Here is a 24,718-nt window from a genome sequence, read left to right as displayed (position 1 = left end):
CAAGAAAATTAAATACTAAATAAAAAAGAAAATAAAACCCCTCTTCGTTATAACGTTTTAAAGTATTTTATTGCCTATTTATATGTAAGGGGGGGGGGGTTGGTTCTCCCAGAGGGGCCAACAAAGATAGAATTTATATTTAATTTTGAAATTGTGTCAAATCACGGCAGAGGTGGTATTAGGATGTTGGGGCAGGCTCCAAAATCGCCCTTTTGGGGGATTTTTGGGGCTGTATCCTCCAGCGAGGAAACCAGTGCTTAACTTCTAGAGCGAGCAGAGCATTTAAGGTTTAAAACAAATAAATAAACAACCTGAAATTGGTTGAGAGGGAAAAAGGGTGGTTTTCCCCCCTCAGATCCGGCTCTGACACAGCCGCTGCTACTTCATTTCTCTGCACTGTGTGAAGGGAAAACCTTCACCCAGGAGCGAAAGCTGCTTCAGGGCTAAGGTGGGGGAGGGAATCTATATATTTTTTTAATTTAAAAGGCTTTTTTTGTGGCATTGGCGGTGTTTTTCCGCGGGGCTCGGGCGGCTCCGCCCCGGGGGCGGCGCGGCAGCCCCGGCCGGCTCCCGCCGGCTCAGACCGGTTCTCAGCGCAAACAACCGCCCCCCGCCCGCCAGGGCACGGCGGCGGCGAACCCCCGCTTCTTCCCGCAGAAACACCCGCTTTTCCTGCAGAAACACCCGCTTTCCCCCACAAAACACCCGCCTCTCCCTCAGAAACACCCGCTCTTCCCTCCGAAACACCCGCTCTCCCCGCCCCCCGAAACAACCGGGTGAGGCGACTCCGCGGCCGCGCCGCCATTACAGCGGCGGGCGCGCTCCGCCGGCTGCGAGGCGAGAGAAAGCGGCGGGGTTTCGGAGCGAGATAAAAATCTTATTATGCAACGCACATTTTTCATAGATTATTGCCGAGTCCAGGGCTGAGGTAATGCGGGCTGTCAGCAGCTGGGGCGAGAGGCTGAGGGACAAGCGAGCTGCGGCCGCTCCCTGCCAAGGGCGCCGAGGCACCATTTCTTCACCATCCGTGAGGAGAACTTTGATATATCACGTTATTTTTTTTCCCCCACAGAAGGATCTGTTTATGTGGTTACACATGCACAGGTACGTCTTTTTCGGCATATCTCGAGTATAAAGGTTTGCTTTCTGTATTATAATCTCTCCAAAGCCATCTGAAAACGTTCTGCCTGTGCTCAATCTCAAGAAACCCGATACAGTCCCCAAGGGTAAAAAAAGCCACGTTTAAAGGATGGTCTCGGTTATATTTAGCTGAGCAGCAGCACAGGCTGACACGAGCAGAAACACAAGGAAGAACAAAGTGAAAACGCTCGACAGTTGTTAACAAAAACCTGCGAGTATTTGAGGTGGATTTTTTTTCTCAATTTTCCCTTCCCTAATTCACATTTTGCCGCGCAGAGAGAACATTAAAGCAGCACATGGGTTTATGTGAACAAAAGGTAAGGATGAGGTGTTTCACCTGACTCCTGACAGGATTTACTGTTGCCTTTGTGCAATGGAAAAGGCCTCCTACTCTAAAAAATTCTTTAATTTTCTTTTATAAATCTTAACCTAATTCTTTTCCCATACAAACACGAGCCTGCTCAACCCTGTCGTTCTACCAGAAGAGATTAAAAATTTTCAGCTCATCTCTACAGTACCAAATGGATGTGGAATTATTTAACCTCAAGAAAAGCCATCTCACAGATGCTTCAATAAAGACTAAACAGCTACATTTAACCTCATTGTTCCTGATTTTTCATCTGTCCTCAGCACAGGCATCTCCAAACCCACTCAAAATCCCAAATCCCAGCTAAATCAGTGATTCATCACTTCTGGCAGCAAACGACACGGGAAGGAGGAGATGAAGACAATGGTAGAGAAAGGTTTGCATTATGTAATGAAACTAAAACTCACTTTTTTCTACTTTCACTTCAGTTTTGAAACAGGGTAGGAAAGTCCCTGACTAAATAAAATACACAGGAGGTTTCAGGGAGCCTGTTTTTCCCATGATTAAAATTCTCTTGGCAGTATTTTTCATCAGTTTATTTCAATATTAAGACACACACATATTCCATTCCAATGGTAATTCCTTGCTCCAGAAAGAATTTCATCACAGAGGAATCTAAAATTAAAACCAATCACTCATTACCTTCTGCCTTGCCCACTTGTCACGAGAACTTTAAATACAGCTATAAGAATTACAAAAAAAATTTCCCTTTTCCAATATCTGTAAGTGCAACTTCTTCCTGTTTCTTGATTTCAGGAAGACTGGAATAACTGTGCTCACATAGATTTTGGTGAATATAAAAGCAATGTTGTATCTAAGCTGAAAATGCTCTTTTAATTTTCCAATCTCTATTTCATATTACAAGCTATAGAGAAATAGTCATCTAAGTAATTATTCATCCAACTCCAGCATCCTGGAGATGAGACAACCAAACAAACACTCTTAAAAATAAATTAAAGGCGACTACATTACACATTATAGGAAATTATTCATTTAACTGGTAAATCCCTCAGCATCCTCCACATCAGACAACTGAATAAACACTCTTAAAAAATAAATTAAAGGCCAAGGGAAACCTCAGGTCACTTATCTGCAGATGGAACACAGATCGTGAACGTGGGGTGTTCACGTTTTTACAGCCTGAACATCACCTACAGGAAATCAAACACTTCTGCTTGGGTTTTTGTAAATGAATTCAAACCCCATCCCAGCAATTTTTAGGAGTGAAATGCTCTGCTCTCAGCACTGGGTGGTTCAGCACTGCTGCAGCAAAGCTTTGAGAATAATCACTAACACATGGAGCAGCCAGAGACGTGTCAGGCCGTCTGACGTTACAAAACTGAATCAAAAAGCCCAGAAATTATTTTTAGTGCATTAGAGCACCTCAACAAGCAGCCTAGAAAAGAGCTTTTGCAACAAAAGAAAAAACCTAAAAACAGGGAGGATGTTTCCAGGAGGTTGGGCAGGGCACAAACAAAATCTTGTTTGCTTCCTATGGGATCACCCAGCTTCCATCCACAGCCAGCATCTTCCATGACACAGTACAGAAAATATGTTTGCTAATGTATCATTTGTGGTGTGTGTCTGAATCACCAGAATGGAGACAATGAAGCTTCTGGTGGTGGCAAATTATCATTTTCAAGGGCTTTTTTTTATTCTTTCAAGGTGATAAAAAAATTCCACCAACCCTTTTCTACTAGATAGGTGGGGAATGAGCAATCTTACACTAAAAAGACTTCAAAACACAAATTTCTCCTCAAATCCACACAGGAACCATCCACATCCAGCAGCTTCCTCACCTCAGCAGGCAACTTCTGAGAGGCCACAGAACACCCCAAATAAAGCCTGGCTTCAGAGAATATTGGTTATTTTTAATGTGTTCTTTCTGGTTTTAGTTTCTAAATTACTCCTTGCAGCACCATTACTTGCAAAGGCCTCCAAACAGCAATTTAAAGCAAAGTTTAGTGGCTATCCAACACAACAAACTCTGAACCTTGACAAAATAAAGGCTTTTTGGGGTTGTTTTTTAATTTTTTAGCAAGCAGTTTTTCTTCAGTATTGTCAAGGCAAATCAGCGTTATGTACTTCACACAATTCTTGAAAACCACAAGCAAGGAAACCCAGAGTTGTCCTTCAGCACCTTTGTGCTTTTTCACAGCTCCTCAAGGACAGTGCCCAGCACAAAGTTCCCACCAGTGCTGAACACCCACTGTGGGCCACAAACACCCCCCAGGGCAGGGAACACAACTCTGCCAGCCGACACCAACAGGACCAGACCTGAGTGACCAAATTCTTACATTTCAGAAGAATGCAGTGTCATAAAGACCTTAATAATACCATGGCCCCTCAAAATTGGCCATTTCCACTTATAAAAATGCCATAAGACAATCTCTGGCTTGCTAAAATCCTCAAGACCATGGAAACTGCAGGCAATAATTATTCTCCAGACAAAAGAAACTGGATATATCACACAGCAAGTGGGAGCACCAAACCAGGGAAAAGGGACTGAGGCAGCTTTCACTCACCAGCAGTGTATGAGGAGCTTAATATTTACATGGCTAAATTTCAACTGTGTTGAAAATTAAACACTTGTGCTTTGAAAGACTTCAAGGCCAGATGGGGTTTTGCTTCCCAAAGTCAAGAGAGGGTTAAATGTTTATTATTATCTAACTGATTGCTAAGAAACATGTAAAACTCTTTTCTGATCCTTCAAAATTAAATATACAATCCACCAGATTCTATTACTCGCTCGACTGAGTTTGATTTTATTGTATTAATAAGAAAAAAATGTTTTATTTCCTCCCAGAGTATCATCTACTTTTCCATTACTACAACCAGAAATTGCCAAGAAAATGAAATGCTTAAGCACAGCAGATGCTGCTTTTCTTCTCATTAAATCTTAAAACTTGGTTCCAGTGGGATCATATTTAGTCCTCTCAAATTCAGAACAGGATTTCATCCTGCCTCGACATCCCAACAATGACATTTTATAAATATTACGAGTTTCTTGGACGCCTTTCTCATTCCACAAGGAGCAGAGAAGCACCAGTAGAGATTTTTTCTTCTTCCCCTTCTCGAGATTTTTATTTAAACCTTAAATGTAACCAGCCCTCTTTTCAATCCATTTTCTCTAGGATTTTTTTTGAGACCTCTGGAAGTCTCACAGATTTTTCTGAGATGTAATAAGTGTGAAAAATCTTCGACAAAGGATTGTCTTTATTCAAGCATTAAGGTCTCATTGAGAGAGGTGTTGGAAATAAGTGCTTAAAAGCAGCCTAAAAGTTGTCTTAAATCTTCACCTGCTCTCCAGCTGAGACAGGACCTGAATTTCCAAATCCAAGAGGAGAAAACAATAATTAAAAGAAGTAAATAAATCCTTGCATGTTTTTTTAGACATGAGGGGGTGGGGCAATCACAAGAGGAGACACTGATTTCCTCATCTTCTGTACACCCTTCCGTGGGTGTCAGCCCATCTCACCCTTCCAGAAGGTTCAACATTCAAGGGAAGACTTTGTGAGAACAATCCCCTTGGTCAGAGAGTTCTGACAGTGGTAAAATTCCACTCACAGTGATAACCACAGAACCCTAGAACAGGTTGGAAGGGACCTTAAAGTTCACCTAATTCCACCCCCTGCCATGGCAGGGACACCTCCCACTGTCCCAGGCTGCTCCCAGCCCTGTCCAGCCTGGCCTTGGGCACTGCCAGGGATCCAGGGGCAGCCACAGCTGCTCTGGGCACCCTGTGCCAGGGCCTGCCCACCCTCACAGGGAGGAATTCCTTCCCCACATGCCAGCTAACCCTGCCCTGTGGCAGTGGGAAGCCATTCCCCCTTGTCCTGTCACGCCAGGAGTTTGCGAAATCGAACACTCTACTGATACACTTATTTACTTAATGAATATTTTCAGTTTTAGAAAAGACCTGGTATGCAAAGGAAATGCTGCCAACTCTGCAAACCCTCCTGAAGAGCAGAGCTCTTCGTCAAAGAGCATAAAATATTTATGGGTGCAACTGCAGCTTTGTGGCTTCCACTCTTAGGGTGAATTCACTCTTAAAAAGCCACATATCAGACAAGCACTTCAACACGAATTTTAAAATTATTAAAAGAAATCAGTGCTTTTCCAACACCTTCTTTTCTCCCCCATAGGTATTTTGTAATGCCATGCAAATACAGAGCTATTACAGAACCAAGGAAACGCATTCCCAGGAATTGCAAACTTGGATTCTTTTCTTTTAATTCTTCCAAGTCTACAAATTTTCCTGTGAGACAGCAGGGCGAGAAATGGGAAGGTGACAAATCAACCTTGTCAATGTCAGCAGTGTCAGTGAACAAGAAGAAACAGAACGATACCACTCATCATTTCCCAAAGTAAAAAGTAGCTGACCTTAAAATTTGCTTTTTCTCTCACTGAAGCAAATAAAAGTGACCCCATTCTCCAGACACACAGGCAGTGAGGTGTTGTGTCTGTAAATCCCTGCTCTGCCCAGCCACCATCTTACAGACGCACCATGGATCCACCATGCCTCAAATGATATATAAAAAACTACTTAACCAGTGCAAGAGAATGTCATTATCTTCTACATCTGCTTGAAATTCATCATTGCATTTCTATTTCCATCACCTCCTGCTCGCAACAATGAATTCTGAAAGCTATTTCAGAATCTGGCACAGAAATGGGTCTCTGGTTTGGTTCTTGGATCCATGGATCCACCAAGGAAAACAACGACCAGCACCAGCACTGCCCTTGGAACCCTCAGTGCCAACTGAGCCTTTGGACATTTCACCGCACTTCACCTCTACCTCAACAACCAAAGCTTCGCCACAGAACAACTCCTGAGCACGGCACCCGCGCAGCCACGGCACAGAGACCTACCTGTCACTGCTGGTACTGCTGCTGCTGCTGAGGGAGTCGCTGCTGGAGGATCTGCTGCGGGAGCCGCTGCCGCTGGGCGAGCGGGCGGGCCGGGCGGCCTGGCTGGCCAGGCGCTGCGGGGACTGCGTCCTGGACTGCGACGAGTGCGGCGAGCGGCTCCGGCTGTGCTGGTAGTTCCGCTCCGGCCTTCTGCCTCGTACCTCCCGTGTAATGTCATCCCTGTAGATATCCCTGTGTACCACACTGGGCAATGTAAACTGCTCCCGGGCCCTAGGTTCGTAGCGGGGGTCGTGAGCGTCAAAGCGGTTCGGGCTTCGGCTCCGAGAAGTGTAATAGAGCCCGTGTTGTAAGGTCCGCTCGCGAGGGTCTCTATAGTAATCCTGATCGTAATGTCGCGTCCGATCAAATCCGCCCGTCCCCCGCTCATGGTGTCCATAGGCACTATGTTCATAAGCACGCTCCCTGTTATCTGAAGCCCTGCATTTGGGAAGGGGGAAAAATATCGCATCAGAAAGGGCCGGGCACGACCAAAAGCAAATCATGCAAACATTCATGGCAGCACTCGGCTTATTGCTGCGACTGCTTCTCCACTAACCAGCAATAACCTATCAAGCGAACAATGACAAACTTCCAAACATTTTACTTGACTCCGAAGTTATATTTGTATACAATCAAGCTGAGCAATCATTTTGGTTTAATCACAATATGGGGCTTTCATGACCAGCAACTTGCCTGCACAGGGAAAAAAATTCTGCTTTCCCATGCAGAATCCTCATTTCAACTGTTCTTTTTCTTTTAAATTCTGTAAACAAGAAAAACTTCATGGTTGTGGACATCACCATTAAATTCTCCTTTTTCTCTCCATTTTTGCTTAAGAGCTTCAAAAACATTTTTTTCCAAAATGTGGTAATTACTGGAGCTCTTGTAATTATCCTTCTGCAAAAATGGCATCACAAATTGGGCTGTAGCCATGAAAGCCTCCATGCAAAGCATGACCCATAGGTAAGAAGCTGCTTTCAAAAGGGGTGGCATAACCCATAGAGATTTCCCAGAAAATCAGGGGGTTTCTTGTTGCTGCTCTAAAATATTTTACCCTCTTAGAGGGAATTTCTGCTTTGACCAGATTGCTACAATCATTCATTATAAAACTTATGGATGATAAAGAAACATCTCCATTACTAATGCTGGAACTGCAAGGATGCAGGTTCCCAGAACATACTAAGACCCTACACATAGACTGGGAATCCAATTTTTAGGCAGTGTTTTGTTTGGACTGCTGCAATCACAGAATTTCTATCTGCACAAGCTGCTGCTTTCCAGCAGCTACAGTCCAGTTCATTTCAGTGTTTTGAACATTTTAAAATGATAAAGGCTCAGTGATGTTCTGAGTTAGTGTGATCTCTCAAATAAAGAGATTGACAGATAAAGGAATACTACAAATAGTTGAGTATTCCAATTTAGACAAGTACCAAGATGGTACATCTTAGTTACATCTACAAAATGGAAGATTCAGAATGGTTACTTTGAACATTTAAAAAATACTTCTAAAATTCTAAATATGTCAGGGTAGCCAAAATTAATTTTAAAATTAATTATCCATCTTACAAAGGACATTTCAACCTTTTTTTTCAGCCTTCTCTCTCTCAGATTCTTGCTTTAGAATGTGTTATGAGTCACTTCAGTCTCCTGAATCCTGATAACCCAATTCTGCCTTGTGCCTCCTCCTCCTCTCCTGCATCACAGCTCTAGTTCAAATGGCAGAAATATTTCAGGGATCTTTTATAAACTGAAAATGGGATTTGAATCTTTTTTCGATTAGCATCTCAGGAAGTTCCTTCCATTCCTTCTCCAATGAATCATTAGATCCTTAATCCTCTCAATATATTCACTCTCTGTTGTTAAACTGTAACTCATAGCAAGCTTTCTATAGGGCTCCCTCACATCTTGCCTGCATTTTTTTCTCTCCAATGATATATAAAAAACTATTTAACCAGTGCAAGAGAATGTCATTATCTTCTACATCTGCTTGAAATTCATTGTTGCATTATTATTTCCATTACCTCTTGCTCGCAACAATGGAATTTTGAAAGCTATTTCAGAATCTGGCACAGAAATGGGTCTCTGTTTTGGTTCTTTTTTTCCCCTTTTGAAGGACCAAGATCAACAATTTTACAAACGATTGCCTTTAGCATCCTACAAAGTGTTAATCAGTGAGAGCTGATTTAATGAGGTCAGAGAAAAAGCAGTATTTTCTAGCAGGTTACTGCTACAGAGCTGACAGAAAGAACAAATCCTTATCCATGAGAAGGACACAGAAGACAGACAGAGGAAGCAGAGCTGAACAGCTACTGGCTACAGTGCTTTCTTCATTTATCTATTAGTACTAAGTGCTACTGGAGTTAGTGGAAAGAGAGGGTTTGACTTGGGTTAGGAGAGGGGCTAATATACACAGGGCAGGACATACCAACCTTTTCCAAGTGTGGAAACACGACCTATATTCCCAATTAAATCTAGGGAGAGAATTGTGAACATAACTTCCCCAATTTTGGCCCCTCTTACAGGGGTAATCCACCTTCTTAATGGGCAAGGGTGTCAAATGATATTTTAGATGAACCAACAAGAAAAAAAAATTCTTAGTGACAAGACACAAAAAAAAAAATTCCACTGGACGGAAGTAGTCCCAGACTGAAACCGTAACTCTGAAACCCCCAGACTTCTTTCTTGAGACAGAAGGCACTTAAATAGATCCATAATTTTAATTTCCAGCCCTAAGTCTGAATCAAGCAGCTGGTAGAAGATCCCCCGAGGCCCGAGGGCCCTGACGCTGCTGCCAGCAGGCATCCTCTGGCCGCCTTGGTAACCATCCAGCCCAGTCACTTCTCACTGGTGTATCCACAAACGGGTATTAGCACCACGTCCTTAAAGCTAAAGTATGTTTAATGTGGAGCAGCAGAGCTTTTTAGGAGGCTAGATAGTAATCCACTCCCCATGGCTACTGGCGTCTTGACTGTATACCATCCAATAAATTCAAGGCAGTAGTTCTTATCCCAGCTTTAAAAAAAAATAAACTATAATTTCCAAAATTTAGTAAAGTCCGTCATCTCTTTTTGCCAATACCATCAGAAAGAATAATCCCAATAACTTGGAAATGATGTAGATCCAAAATGGAACCATCACAAGCTGCCTTCGGTCTTCTCCATCCAAGCGTTATTTCCATCGCTCAGAGTTGTCGGTAGAATCCAAGGGGCCGCATCATTAAAGTCTACTCTGAATTTTGTGGTGACAATCCAATTAACATACCCGCTGCGTATAGTGAGAACTGAGAGCTAGGCATCAAGCTTTCACCGAATTCTAGGTTCTAGTATTCCGAAGATACTCCACAGAGAACTTCACCACATGTTGTAGAGTAAGATAGCTCCATCTGGCAGCAGGGATACATCCAGCAAGGCCTTAATATTATCCAAGAAATGGGATCGCTACTTCTAGAAAAGAGTAACTCCAATATCGATGCTGGCCAAAGGAAATCTTCCATCTTAAAACCACCTTATTGCAAGTGTAGGTAGATATCCAACCAGCTGCAGGACACATCCTCTATGGATCCACAAGGTACCAGCCACTGGGATAGAAATCACTTCCGTTTCCAACCCAAAATAGGAAACATAGATAATTCCCAAAATTTTAAATCCATCTGGGGGCCCTAGATACGAGTTTGTGTTTCTCACCATATCAAATACAAAATACCTGCCTAGAGAAACCTTGGAACTTACCCATCAAGTCTCCGCTCATAACGTCCTTCCCGTGCATGAAGTGATGGTGGGGGGCCATAAGTGGGCCCCCCACCACCTCCTCTGAACCCAGAAACCTCTCTACTACGAGATGCTATGGAAACTGTATCATCCAATCCCCGCGCAGCACTGGGAATGGTTCCTGGCTCATTATAATCCGTCCGTAGGTCTCTATCTCCCATTTTGTTGACAGAGTTGTGTGCCTTCTGGGCACTTTTGATGTCCACAAAATCCACAAACGCTGCCACTCCGCCTTCCGACCCCCTCTTAGGGAGGATTTTGACACTTTCGACACGTCCATATCTGGAAGAGAAGCAAAGCAGAGCACACACGTTAGTGCTGGTGGGAAGAGACCACATTTAATAACATTGCCTCCTGCAAAATCAACATCCAACCCTTCACCCTTCCCCTGTGCCAGGAAAATCAATCATTGGGAGACACCAGGAGGGGAAAAGCCATTTGGAGAGAGAAAAAAGCCATTTAAACTTTCCATGGCTACATTTAAACTCCTTTCTTGAAGTGTGGGGAGCCTACCATGGGATCACCCTTTTTATAGCAACAGAGCAGCAGCGGCTGAAGAAATAGAAAGGTGTTCACAACCAGAGCAGCCTGCACATCGTTAGTCTGACACAATTAAAGAGGCACAATTAAAACAAAACCGTGTCACGAGGAAAAATACAGACAGCCATCAATTTTCTTAGGAGACAAACGACCTTGACACAGCAATTCCACTACTTCGATCTGTATTTAACCCAGAGTCTCCACTGTGATCCTCACTCCTGATCCCAAACCCGTTTACTCCCACACCTGGCAGGACACACGGACCCCAGACCTGGGGTTCAGCCTCCCAGCCCCACTGCAGCCCCAGCTGCCCAACAGGAGCTGACAAATGCTGGAGGGAATGTGACACCACCCTACATAATGTATGTTAAGTAACTGCAACACTGGCACTTATGGATGAGTAAATGTCTATGCAAAATAAAAATAAACCCAAACATGTTTGTGTACACAAGGAAACAAGATGTAAAAACATATTTAAATAACTTGCATCCACTCACAGTAGAAAGGACAAGCTGGGCGGGATGAGCACAGTGACATTTTAAAGCCAACAACTGCAGGGTTTGGGTGCTCAGCTCTCTCTGCCAAAAGATTCTGAGCAAAGCAGGGAAAAGCTCTGAACTGCAGCTGGTAATCCAGGACAAGAGAAGGCAGAAAGTGTATTTCTGAATGTGCCGACAGAGAGGAAAGGGACGCACAAATAAAAAACCTAATCAGGAAGTATTTGTAAACTCCACGAAGAATTATTGTGAAAAAATTTCTATGCACAAAGGCAGCACAAGGCCAGGCAGATGTAAACAGACCTTACACAGGCAAAACTGTTCTCAGCCACACACACAGGAGAAGGGAATACAACCACCAGGCTGAGGCACACACGCTGTCAGATCCCCGAGCTGCCTCGGTTTCATGCCTGGCTTTTCCTACACCTTACAATTTCATCATTGTTGTTGGATGACTAATCCTTAAATACGATCTGAAAACCTGCCTGGCTGACTGCTGCCTTCTCATTCCAGCCTGACCTACTACACTTATATATAACCTGGTTTGGATTTAGAGCCCTTTTTTCCCTGGTTTATACTCCACTGAATACGCTGTGTGCACAAACAAGAGCATCTTCCAAGGAAAAAATAAAATAAAATAAAATAAATGCCTTGTTGGGCATAAAGAGACACAGTCACACACAAAACACATTCCTGCCTCTCAGCTGTCCAGGGCTGAGCTTGTCACCTTTGTGCCTGTGTTAATTCTTGGGAGTTTCCTAATCTGTAATGCTCTGGTTATTTTTTTATTGTTTCTTTGTATTTTATTTAATTAAAAGCTTCCAATAATGGCAAATGGAACTGCAGGAAAGCTGCTTCTCAAAGCATGCTCTCTTTGGAAGCTGGATTTGGTTATCTTGCCTTGCAAGTAAGATTTAGAAAGCCCAGAAGAGTAGAGGAGATGGTTAATAAAATCTGTGTGAGGAAAAAAAAAATGGCCTAATTGGATGTGGCAGATGTAGAGAGAGCAGGAGAGGGAACAGGAAAGGAAGGAGAGGGAAGGAAAACAGGAAAAAGCCTATTTGAGAAAATGTTCGTGCCATGAATGAATGTGACAAAAAATATGGAAAGTAATTAGGAATCCTAGTTAGAATCACCCTTTTTAACTCCAACCCTCACACCTAAACCATGTAGCTCCCAAACCAACTGGTTAGAACACACACTTTCCTTTTGCTCACTGTGTTTACACATTGAGTTTCTGGCAATGTGAACCTGTACTTGCCTTCAATCTTCAGGAGGAACAGGATTAAGGTACTGTTGATAATGGTATCAATATCCCTAAAATCGTAGCTGTCCTTTGACTGCAGCCACCATGGCCCCCCTCACATGAAGCACTGCCTGCCACTGACATCAGAGCTGGGCTCTGAATGACTGCCTGCTCCCCACCTTGACAATTACTGCCTAATTCTGAAATCCTAACACATACACGTTATTATACATACACAGTCAGAACTGTCATTCTTTTGCTGTAGAAGATGCAGAATGTGTTTAAAATGTTCAAATATCTAAGCTCATGCTGCCCAGAAAGCAGACAGAATACAAAACACCAGTGTAATAAGGTCCCCATCTACCACAAAACCCACCTAGCAAAGCTGTGACTCTTCCCAATATGAATTTTTATATTGGAAGAAGTGCACTTCAGCTATTAATTATTTTTTCCTAAATAAGAAATGTATGGGGGAGGCTACTACTGTATTGCAGTGCAGCCATGGTGGTAAATCACTCCACTCCGAGACGGCGCCTGTTAATCCCCCGTTATCCAGATACATAAATATACGCTGTGCCTCGCTGTCCTGCCCCGCACCCTTGACAGGCCCTGAGGATAATCTGTGGCAATCGCCTTTGCTGAAAGCGAGGGAGGCAGGCAGGAGGAGGAGAAAGGGAGCAGAAGCGGGGGATGAAAGAAACCCGAGGAGGAGAGAGCCCTGGGTATTGCAGGGGAGCTGCTGGAAGAGGAAGGTCTGTCTCAGTCCTGTGACTGCAGACATCCCTCGGTCCCTCCGCCAGGATCAATGTGCCGAGCGATCCGGCCCGGCCGCACCCACTGGCGCCTCTCCGAGCTGCTCCTGTCTTGGCAGATGCTGCCGGGAGGAGACCAGGGGGAGAGGAGGGAGATCTGCAGTGCTGCATCACCACACGGCTTCACTGCAGCACAGAAACGCTACAAGGAAAAAACCACCACACTTTCTGAAGGGCCGGGGGAGGAGAGGCAGCGAGAGCGCTGCGCTTCCTTACGCCGAAGCAAGGCAAGATGGAGGTGAACGTGCTCCGAGGAGCAACCTTTGTCCAGGCAGAGGGCTGGGAAGAGGGGACAAAAGGCCAGGGGAGGCATGGCCACGACCTTTGGTAGCGCTGCCAGAACAGCTCCTCTCAACCTTCGCCTCATATCGCTACACCTGTGCGTCAGCCCTTCCCAAGGCTGCGTTTTGCAATCGCTGCCAGTCCAACAGAAACAAAGAGGTGCCTTCGCTCGGCTCCCACTCCGCAGACGCGAATGAAAACAAGGCCTTTTAGTGCCTCTTCCCGTCCACAACTCCTGCAGATTAATCATTAGCTCCACATCGTAAAGAAGCGGCCGAGGCCGTGTTTTCGGCGGGGTTTACAGTTCAACCTCAAGCGGAGGAGACAAGGACGTGGGGAGCTGTTATGTCACCAAGCCCCTCCACCAGCACAGCACGACCGAAGCACCCGGCTGTAAACACACATCGAGCAGCCCTTGCAGAAAAAAAGTTGCTCAATAATCACTGCTCGAACAAAGGCACGCTAATCCAGCTTTTCACACAAAGAAAAGGAATTCATAATTTAAGCATTATCGGTTTATTCACTGTAGATCAAAGCACCTCTATATTCAAGCAGCTGAAATGTCTCTGGGCTCTTGGCACAGCTGCTCAGCATGTTTCCCTCGCTCTGCAGCCCTTCCTCCTCCTCAGCCCTTCCTCCCAAAGCAGGAGACAGCACAGCCGAGCTGGGAGGCACAGCCTCTGCCAATGCAGGGCCGGGCTGGTTCCTCCTACCCAGGAGCGACGTGTCACCCAGGCACAGCCAAAGCCATCCCACACCCTCCAGCCTTCCCTACCCCGGGGATCGGCACCTCGGCTTTCCAGCTCTAATAAACCATCTCAGCTCGGCTGCTCACTCTGAACATTCTTCCTGCACCGTCCCTGCTGCTCCAAAAATCATTCTAAACAAAGCACAGGCTACGAGAATGCCAGCCAGTAATTGTGTAGTGAGTAAACCTTACTGTTTAGTTACAATATTCTATAAACTGATTAGGATCTTTATAGGAAGATCTGTACATGATAAGAAGAGGTGGGTTGAAGTGAGGGAGATTTTTAATATAAACCAAGTTCCACCTTAAATCACAGTATTCTCCTATTTCTCTTGCTGTGCTTCCCACAGGTTTGTGAAGACCTTTCATACCCAACTATCTTCATCACTGCAGAGTTCTGCAGGTCAGCTACATTCCAGCCAAAGAATCTTCACTCCATTTTCATTTAGAAGCTGGTGCCGTGCTCCATTCCACATACTACTAAATGCAACAGACACCGCAGGACCCAAAATAACACAGGAGCTTTTTCTGTGTGTTTCTGCACCACCCATTACAAGCATGATTTGACAAGCTGCTCCGACACAGCAGAACATCCCAGTGTTTTGTATTCATTCAGGTTCCCTTTGACTGCAGTCAGGTATCTTTAGCCATCTGAAAAGCTTGGCTGATTTTGCTGTGCCACACTCAAACTCCTTCCTCCTCTGTGATTATATAACCCCAGCAAGCCCCAGCCTGCATTATTCAGTAAAACGCTCGCACAGCTTGAAGCTTTCCTTGGCCAATCACATTCCTCTGGCTTTGTTGTTATTTCATAACAAAATAATGTGTCCTGAAATAATACTTCACCAGATGTTTGTGCCTCTTCTCCTTACTCCTGACACCAAATCAGTCCAAATACCCCACATTAGAGGTACTGTAGCCCTGGACAAAGCAGGTTTGCTCTAGGTACAGGGAAATCCAGGATGTGCAGCTACTAAACCACCATAAAGCAAAATGCCATCACCCTCCATGGGGGTTTTTATCCAGACTAAAGGATGTCTCTTTAGTCCATGAACATCACTTCTAGGATCTTCTGCTATCATGGACACACATTTCACAGCCTGAGAGACTTGGCCCACCACAACAGCACGTGCAGCCACTTCCCAGCCACAGAATACACAAAATAACACAGCAAACAGCAGCACCAACCACACTGGGATCTTACCAGCAGCAGGACACCGAGCCACAGGGACAGCTATCCTGCAGAAATCCCGTTTGGAGTTGAGCACCAGCCTCCAGTACCACCAGCTCCCAGCAGGAATCGCACAGTGAGCGTCTCCCGCCCGCACCGCTCACAAAAGGTGTTTAATATTCACCACTGAGAGAGTTCCTGAGCCAGCAACACAAAGGGAACTTGTGTCTCTACACGGGCGTTTGCAAAGATTACGGCACTACAACTGATCTCAATGAGGGCAGTGATACAATAAATGAAATACACAGCAGTTCCAACACACTGATCCTAAGGAAATGACATTCCACCATCTTCCAAGATTCATATGCATTATAGCCACCTGCTTTATTGTTATAAAATTTATATATACACTTATATTTTTTTTTAGAAAGGCAATTTCATATGTAGAGTGATATAAGGTGGTATTTCACCATCTTCAGACCTGAGCAGCACATGTCTTTGGAATTAAACTGTGCCTCAAGTAATGCAGAGCATTACTCAAAATCTGACAGTATCATCACATGCCTGGCATGGAAGGAGACTTGAGGACTGAGAGACACAGAAAAATCAAGACATCTAAACAAAAACCACTCAAAGTTGCACTGACTGTTTCATAAATACAGTAACTAAAGTGCAGCAGACACCAAAATCAGGGACAGACCATTGAGAAGAGTGTGCACAGGACTGGGATGAAAATCATTCCAATTCACTGAGATAGATCTTGACAGAAACAAGCAGAATTCTACCATCCTGGAAAACTACACTTAATTTTAAATCTAATAAATGTGAGGAACTGTCACCTGTTGAGCTACAATCATTTCACTTGGTAGGCCTGCCTGGGCCAGCAGCTGCACTCAGGGCAGACCAGGAGCAGTATTTACTAGGGACAACTCCATACCAAGTCCTGGTTGGCTCCCTCACCAATTGTGTCCTTCACACCCCACACACCCCCCAGACTGCTTCCTCTCTGCTATGTTTCCAGCAGACATGTGGTAGGCTTAAGTCCCCCACAAGAACAAGAGTGATCATGAGACTTCTCCCAGCTGCTTACAGAATATTTCATCTGTCTCTTCAGATGAAACTGGTGTCCTGGCTGGGTGGTTTAGAACAGACTCCTGTTGGGATATTTGCCTTGTTAGCCTTCCCACCATTCTTTCCCATAAACACTGAACCCTGTCACCACTATCATTAACCTCTAGACAATCCAAACACTTCCTGACACACAGGGCTACCCCACCACCTCTCCTTCCTTGCCAATTCCTTTTGAAGCAGTCATAGCCATTCACTGCAGAACTCCAGTAGTGTCAGCCATCCCCACCATGATTCCATAATGGCAACTCACACCATCATCTCCTGCTGTGCAATGGTTTCCAGCTCCTCCTGTTTCTCACCCGTGCTGAGGGCACTGGTGCAGATCAATTGCTGTGTCTATAAAGATAAAACACAGCAAGTGGCTGGGACAGCACTCCAGACCATCACAAGTAAGAAAGCTCATCCATGAATGATAAATCCAGGAGATGTGCAGCTTTGAAATCCTTCACCTTCCCAGTGCCAAGCAAAATAAAAGCTACTTGTATCACAAGAAGCTCTGGTTTTTGAGCCACACCAAGAGCAGCCCTTGTGACAACAATGATTCAGAAACATGCCCTAATTACCAAGCTCCCATCATTTTCTAGATTACAATCTGAGATGCTTTAAAACCTGCTTAGAGTGATCTTTATTGGCTCTGTGACCTTTGGGGGGAGAAAAACAACGTTCTTCAGGGCATTCTCTGCAGCACTTCTTCTAGTAATAAAGATCTTCAGGGAAACATCAAAATCCAGGAACAGAAACAATCACCCAGGTTACAGAGCTCAGCCAGACAATCCTGGGATGAATCCTGAGCACAACTCTCATACTTCTACGCTCCTGCTCCAACACCCAAACCACTCAAACCCAGACCCCTCTGGACTTTGTGGCTCCCTCTGGCCCCCAGCAGCACTCAATGGGAAATCTCCCAGCTCCTGACTACAAACAGGGGTTTTGTTAATGAGATACAGCACGTGTTCCTGCCACGCACAGAAAACAGCCAGGGCTGTGTCTGCACTTGTAATCCCTCCCTAAGAGATGACAAAGTAGGAAATTAAAAAGCTAGCATAGGCACATTCACTGATACTCCTGATACTTCTGGTATTTAGGAGCAAAACGCTCAACAGATCAGACAGTGTGGAGATAAAGCCATGCTGGAACAAGTGCTTGCCTCTTTCTTTACAGCTCAGCCAAATGTTCCATTTTAAGACCCCCAATAAGAGTGATTCCTAATGAAGACATTTTATTTATGTCTTTACTGCAAAGTGACCTTCTGGATACTGCTGAAATATTAATATACAAATGGAATTGTTATGTACTGTAGAGGGAAGAAACAGAATATTCAAACCTGGTTTTTCATAGCTCCCACTTTCAGTAGCAAGGATTTTATCCAAGAGTCAACACACCAAGAAATTTTTCCCCATGACAACCAGTTCTGCCACAGATCAGCTGTTGCAGCCAACACACATCAGGTCACATCTGAATATAGGTGCATCCATTCCTTAAAACACAAACCAGCTCCACTGCAAGACCCCCAGGACACGGAACAGCCCCAAGGAGGAGTCCCAGCAACCTTTCAAACCAGGGCGAAGAGGAGGGCGGGGGAGCTGAAGCCATGCTTTGGACATGGGGATTACACGAAGCTGGATGAATAAAAACGCCTCTCAGCACTCCATGCAACATCTCACTGGGCTACATTTAATATCCTCCCCACCCCAGTCAGCAGTTCCGCTGCCGGCAGCACAGGAGAACCCAGCATTGCATCAGCCCAGCCAGAGCTCCACCGTGCTGGAGTGAAGGGCTTGACACAACATCAGCCACTTACAGCTGCCAGACAAGGCACAACCACCTCAGCTAGCCAGGACAAAGTCTCTTACTAAGGCACTTTTCCTAGTTGTTTCTTTGGAACAATCAAGGAAAAGCACAGAAGCACCCATAGCTTATTGCTATATATATTATTTAAAAGAAAAAAAAAATCAAAGCAGCTTTGTGAGCAGAACTAATGAAGACTCATTTCTTACGGATGCATGTCTTGAGGTCGAATTCTCTGGCGTCCAATAACTGCCAGTTCCCACTGCAGCTTTTCCCACGGTCAGGAACACCTCTCTCCCATGTGGATTCTTTAATGTCTAATAAGGGCTGTGCTCTCACTGCAGCTTTTCTCTCCATGGGGTCGCTAATCAGGTCTCTCTCCTCTATTAAAACCGCTTGTTTTCACAAAACTCAAAGGAACGTCATGTCTCTGAGACTGAATATCCCCTTCGCCCTCAGGTTTAGCTGATACTGGCAAATGGGTTCAAAATTGATTAGGGAAGATATATATATATATATATATATACATGGCAGCAATACTTCAGTCTTGCTCTCCAAGCAGATCAGAATAAATACCACTATTTGTAGAAGCACAGAAAGGTTACAGAAATATGTAGGAACTCTGCATGTTCAGCTGTGTTGTCTCAAGCACAACGAGCTGTGATTCTTTATCCCCAACCTACACAGATGCGCACCGTCACGTTCCTACACGCCAGGCACAGCCGCCGAATTCCATCTCCAGGGCATTTTTTTCCTTCCAGCTTAAAGCATAATCTGCAGATTTGCTTCAAAAACACCAGTGGTGATAGCCTACGTTCAACACTTTCTGCAGGGGAATTGCTCAAGCCTGTTCTTTTGCGTGACTGATTTTAGGATTTGTTTGGATTTGATGTTAAGAATGCGCTGCATTGCAACTGTAGGGGAATCTCTTGATTAATCGAGGTTTTTTTCATTCTTACATGAAAGGGTAATTCCCCATCTCACTTTTGCTTCTCCAAGCCCTGCTTTGCATGTATTCAGCAGCAGATGGAGGAAAATGCAGAGTCACAACATTATGGTCTCCCTGCCACGCTGCAGAACGCTTGAGATGTGGATCATCTTGAAGTTTGGAAGTCTTGGTCCCACTGGTACAGACTTCTCCAGCAACAGACATTTACAGCCTCTTCTCCAAGGTTTTGTAGGCTTTCCAGAAAATGGTACTTCAGAAGGAAAAAAATATTTATCTGTCTGCAGTCCCTGAGACCACCTCAAGTGATGGAACTCCCCTCCCCCCTCAAACTTCAACTGGGTTTGAACTAGTGACTGGCATCAGTTCAGCCCACAGGTTTGACAACTTGAAATTCATTTCTGACAGAAATCAGCCATGGATCCAAGGACTCTCAGTCAAATCCCCAACCACAAAAGCTCACCAATGCTAAGAGGTTATGATCTTGACACCAGAGAGGAAATCCAGCCAGTTCCCAGCCAGTCCAGCCACTCCCGCTCTGCCACACCAGCCAGTCACCAAACACAGATGTGCAAATGTTAATTCATTGCTTCATGACTCACCGCTTCCATCGCCCTGGAGAAAGTGCTTGTCCCTGTGACTAAACCAACTGGCAGCACAGTCCTTGGCGTGAGCCAGGTGTCAGCCCAAGGAAAATAATATTCCCTACTGACAAGCGCCCGGCAAGAGCCTGGCACACTCGGGTGTGTTTAGTCTGCAGTGACTACCTGCGCTCCAGGCACTTTCTCCACAGGAGAGAGCCTGGGACTTTCCAGAGCTGAGCTCCTGAACCAGCCAGACTTTAATGGTTTTCCTTCTAGTGCAACTCAAAGTCAAGGTTTTGCAAAGCTGAGCTGGAAACTGGAGTTTCATGGCGACAACAGGCGAGGTTTCACACCTTGGTTTCATGAGCTGACTTAAAGGAGGCCTCCCCACACCAAAGACTTGAGCAGAGCTGTATCTGGAGGTGAACATGTACTACCAGACCAAAGGGCTCCTCCTGGGCTTCAAGGATACACCAATACCACTGCTGGGAAAGCTGCTCCCTCACGCTATGCTGTTCCAAGTGATGAACTTCACCTTTAAGCTGCAAAATCAGACTGACACAAGGCAGGCAAGAGCATTAACTGCAGCCAACCCAGGGGCTGTAAACTCTGAAAGGATGCAGAGGAAGAGATGCTTCCTGAGCTCAACTGCTGCCAAAAATGGTGTATCTCACCATACCCACAACCAGCCTTATCATCTACAACATCAATCTTGAAGCCACTTCTATTTTTCAAATGTGGCAAAGATTCTCTGCTGCTAATTCTTCTAATAAGTTTTTTCAGAGTTAAGAAAAAGACCCAAGGTTTACTGAGACTTTGATTACAAGGCAGTGACTGTGCTGGCCATTGGATGTTTGGATACATCTCCAGCTGCCTTCCTAAGAGCAGCATCTCACAGATCCCATGAAATGAAATCAGATGTTGATTATATATACAAGGGAGATACTCATCCACTCTGAGCTTTTATTCCCCTCACAGAAAGAATGCTAATGAGGCCGGAAGGCTTCTTTCCCCTCCAAAGATGACTTCTTTAAACATACAACGTGGCAATTTATTTTTCTTATTTTGCCCTATTAACTATTACAGGTCACCCGCAGCTGCCACAGAGAGCCTAAAGAGGGGCATTTAAAGGAGCCTCTGTGATCTCTCTGGCAGCCATCACTGCTAATGAGGACGGGAGGCATTCACCCCGCAGCAGCAGCAGATGGAGCGCGGCGCGGAGCTTTGTGCCGCGCGGAAGCCGTGAACACCTCGGCGAGGACACAGGGAAAGCTGTGACAGGAACACCAAGTTACTCTCAATGAATCCCATGGATGGCAAACACAAGCAGGTCAGTTTTCTTCCTGGAGAAAAACTGTAGGTGATTCACTACTTGCTTAATAGAATCATTTACAGTCTGGCTGTTCTTTGTGGTGAGCTGAAAGATGGTTTCAAATCCAGCTCTGACTGGGTACCTGACCACCTTCGTGACAGGAACTTGGTCTGAACACAGCTCTCACTTCCCACCACGCTGGGAATAATAAAAGACATGGAAACTCCTCCATTTGGACAGAGGAACACACACAGGTCAGAACTACCTCACCAGCAGTATCCAACAGACAGCCCTGCAGATCATCCATTCACCCTCCTTCTGGACACATCTGGATTTCTCTGGCTTCTCAGTGGAGAGATGAGAGCGCTCTCAGGACATTCTGATCAGATGTGGAAGCTCCAGATCAAAGTGTGCTTATACAAAAAAACCCCTTTCAGTTTTAAGTTGTTGAGCCTGATTAAAAAGGGGAAGAGAAAGGAAGCTAAAAAAGCTCCCTTTTGTTCTTAAAAATGTCCGAGCCTCTAACCAGAACACGGTTGTTGCGAAAGACTGCTGCTCTCCTGTCTGAGCAGAAAACTGATGTTCCTTTCACATCCAAACTCTGCTCCTTCTCACTCCCAACATCTGCACCTCACACAAGGCACAGACACACAAACTCTAGTCCAGAGCCAGCCACACACCAACAGCTACAGAATGCATTTCCAAAAAATCCATCCCAGGAAGGACGTTGTTTCACCAAATTCAAGGGTGCTGCCTTCAATCTTTCCTGCTGACAGGCCCTGGGATATATCTGGTGTATTTATAAAAAGCCTGGAACAATGTTTGTTCTTTTACTGGAGGATGTTATCTTCACACTGCAGGATTTTACAGACTGCAGGAGATGATTACAGCAGGTTAAACAGTAACTACTGAAATGCACAAACCACGGCACTTGCTGTGTTTTACTCGTGGTCCAGGAGCCTTCATCACCTCTGAATGTGCTGCTGCAGAACAGTGGTGGAGATGGGTTTCAGGAGATCTGAGCTGCCATTACTCCCCAAGCAGAAAGGTGAAACCTCCAAATAACTGTGTGTACAATCACCAGGTGGGAAACACTGCTGACTTGTAGCATGGGCGATGAAAAAAGCAACTTCTGTCTGATTTTCATTAACTGTCCAAACAATCTTCAGAACACCACAAAATCTTGAGAAAAGGAAAGCAGCAAGGCTGGTTGTACACGGTGAATTTCCATCCTCAGGCTCCTTTTCCTCCCACAAGATTCCTAAATCAGCATGCCAAAGATGCAGCTAAACTCAGAATCTTATTATGGAGAGCAATCATTTTTCTAGTTTATTCCTCAATTCATTGTTTAGGAATGTTTGTCCTTGCAGTCTTTGGTTTCAGGGCGTTCTCAGACCTCAGCAAGTTCAATGAACTTAATCAAAAACACAAGTGAAATATCTCACTGGTTCTTATTTTTGGTAGCTACAAATCCAGAGCGTATCCAACCCAGTGGCAGCTCCACAACTCACACCCAACTGCAACTCTCCCAAAACCTTCAGCAGCCTAAAAGCAGCCAGGAGGGGTGACCCTCAGTACACATGCTCAGAGAACAGTTTTGGTGTTTGTTGTTTCTCAGGTGCCTCTTCACACTTCACATGCAAAAGGGCACCTCCTCCTCTTCCTCAGAACCCAACAGCAGCGTGAAACCACCACAGCAGCAAGACAAGCTGCAGCTGTGACACATCAGCTCACAAAAACAAAGCTCCTGAGGAGCCCCAGGTCCACCCTGACTCATCACCTCATCCAGTACCTGCCTTCCACTCATTTGGTTATTTACTTCCTTTTTTATGGAAAGGCAGTGAGTGCCTCTCTGCCCTCAGCAAAGACAAGGTCCTAATTTTGGACACACCTTAAGACGTCAGTAAGGTCATTTGCCAGGGAACTTGGCATGACTTTCAGGCCTGTGAAAAGCAAGGAGGAATAAAAAACCAGTAAACAAGGCTATCACAAAGTGAATTTAAGCCTTTATTCATCTCCTGCTCTGACCTGATGAATGGATTTAATACCTTTGTATGCCTCACTGGACTGGTAAGTTCTCAACATGTGAATCTTTCTTCTTGTACTCTGCAGGGATTATTTTACTGTTGTACTAAATGAATTTACACTAAGGGCAAGATATACCAAAAGCCAACATGGCTCTTGAACGGCTCAACAACAGAAGCTGCTGATACAAATAATCACAACTAAACACAGCCTGGACCTTTGAAGAAACTTCAGAGAAGAAACAATGCCAGTCAGGCTCAGCAGATGACAGAATTTTGTGACCAAGTGTCATCAACTTATCTTTCTACCACAGCTCAGCATATAAAACCACTTAATAGAAGCTTAGTCCAAATCTACACTCTTTGTGGCTTTTCATTAAGTTTCTTTGAAATAATCACCCAGGCTGAGTCCAGAGGGTGGAACCACCACCAGAGCCAGCAGCACCATCACCCCAGTGAGCCACCTGACTGACCAAGGAGCCCACACTCCACGTGAGGCTGACACTCACTGGAACCCACCAAAAGGACTCATGTACTCCCCTTGTGAGTCTGGGCAATTATTTTAATCCCCCTGCCCCAGTCTCCCAACCAAACATCCTACTTTGCTCTCTGGATTACGTTACTGGAAGTGTTTGTAAAACCAGCACCAACAAGTTCTGATGCTGCCCGTGATTCCAGACATCACTCCAGTAAAACACAGGTGTAAACTGTACCCTCCCCTCCCTTCACAGCTCTGGGCTGGGAAAGGCAGCACCTCATCTGTGAAAATGCCTAAAGTGACACAGAGTGACAAAACAGAATAGTTCTGTGGCCTTACTTCAGTATTTTCCTACAATAAAAATACACCTGGATAGAGATCTGTATGGCTGAGCTAGGACAACCATCCCAAGTTATCCAAGGACTTACTGATCAGTGATCACCAAAAAATGCCAGGGAACACATTTAAGAGCTTTGCTAGAAAACCAGGAGCACTGTTCCTTCTGACTCAAGCCAGTTCCTGTAGAAAGGCACTGCAAGACCTACAGGTGCCTGATGTGATTTCTTCCTCCAAGTGTTCAACCCCAGCAGTGGCTGTCACCATTCTCCCCAGGGCACCAGAGCTACCAAAATTCCCTTATACCACCTCAGTCCTGCACCAGAGCCACCAAAATTCCCTTATACCACCTCAGTCCTGCACCAGAGCCACCAAAATTCCCTTATACCACCTCAGTCCTGCACCAGAGCCACCAAAATTCCTCTACACCACCTCAGTCCTGCACCAGAGCCACCAAAATTCCCTTATCCACCTCAGTCCTGCACCAGAGCCACCAAAATTCCCTTATCCACCTCAGTCCTGCACCAGAGCCACCAAAATTCCCCTACACCACCTCAGTCCACAGCAGTGACACGGAGCAGAAGGCACAGATTCCACTCTCCCAGGCCAAAATAACACTCCAAGCCATCAAGACAAAA

The 24,718-nt window shown here is 45.1% G+C and overlaps 1 protein-coding gene across 3 annotated transcripts in view; it reads right to left on the bottom strand.

Annotated features, from left to right (window-relative positions):
• Window positions 1–24,718, bottom strand: part of SPEN (spen family transcriptional repressor) — a 66,671-nt gene that overhangs the window by 38,337 nt on the left and 3,616 nt on the right. For all 3 annotated transcript variants that reach the window (XM_063176906.1, XM_063176907.1, XM_063176908.1), the window contains exons 2-3: window positions 10,147–10,467; window positions 6,380–6,856 (exon numbers count right to left, since the gene is read on the bottom strand). In XM_063176906.1, coding sequence (XP_063032976.1) covers window positions 6,380–6,856; window positions 10,147–10,467 — 798 coding nt within the window. The remainder of the gene's footprint in view (window positions 1–6,379; window positions 6,857–10,146; window positions 10,468–24,718) is intronic.

Source organism: Melospiza melodia, chromosome 26, assembly GCF_035770615.1.
Source record: "Melospiza melodia melodia isolate bMelMel2 chromosome 26, bMelMel2.pri, whole genome shotgun sequence".
Taxonomy (NCBI): Eukaryota; Metazoa; Chordata; class Aves; order Passeriformes; family Passerellidae; genus Melospiza; species Melospiza melodia.
The sequence above is the reverse complement of the archived record's forward strand: the minus strand, read 5'-3'. Positions and strand labels throughout refer to the sequence as shown.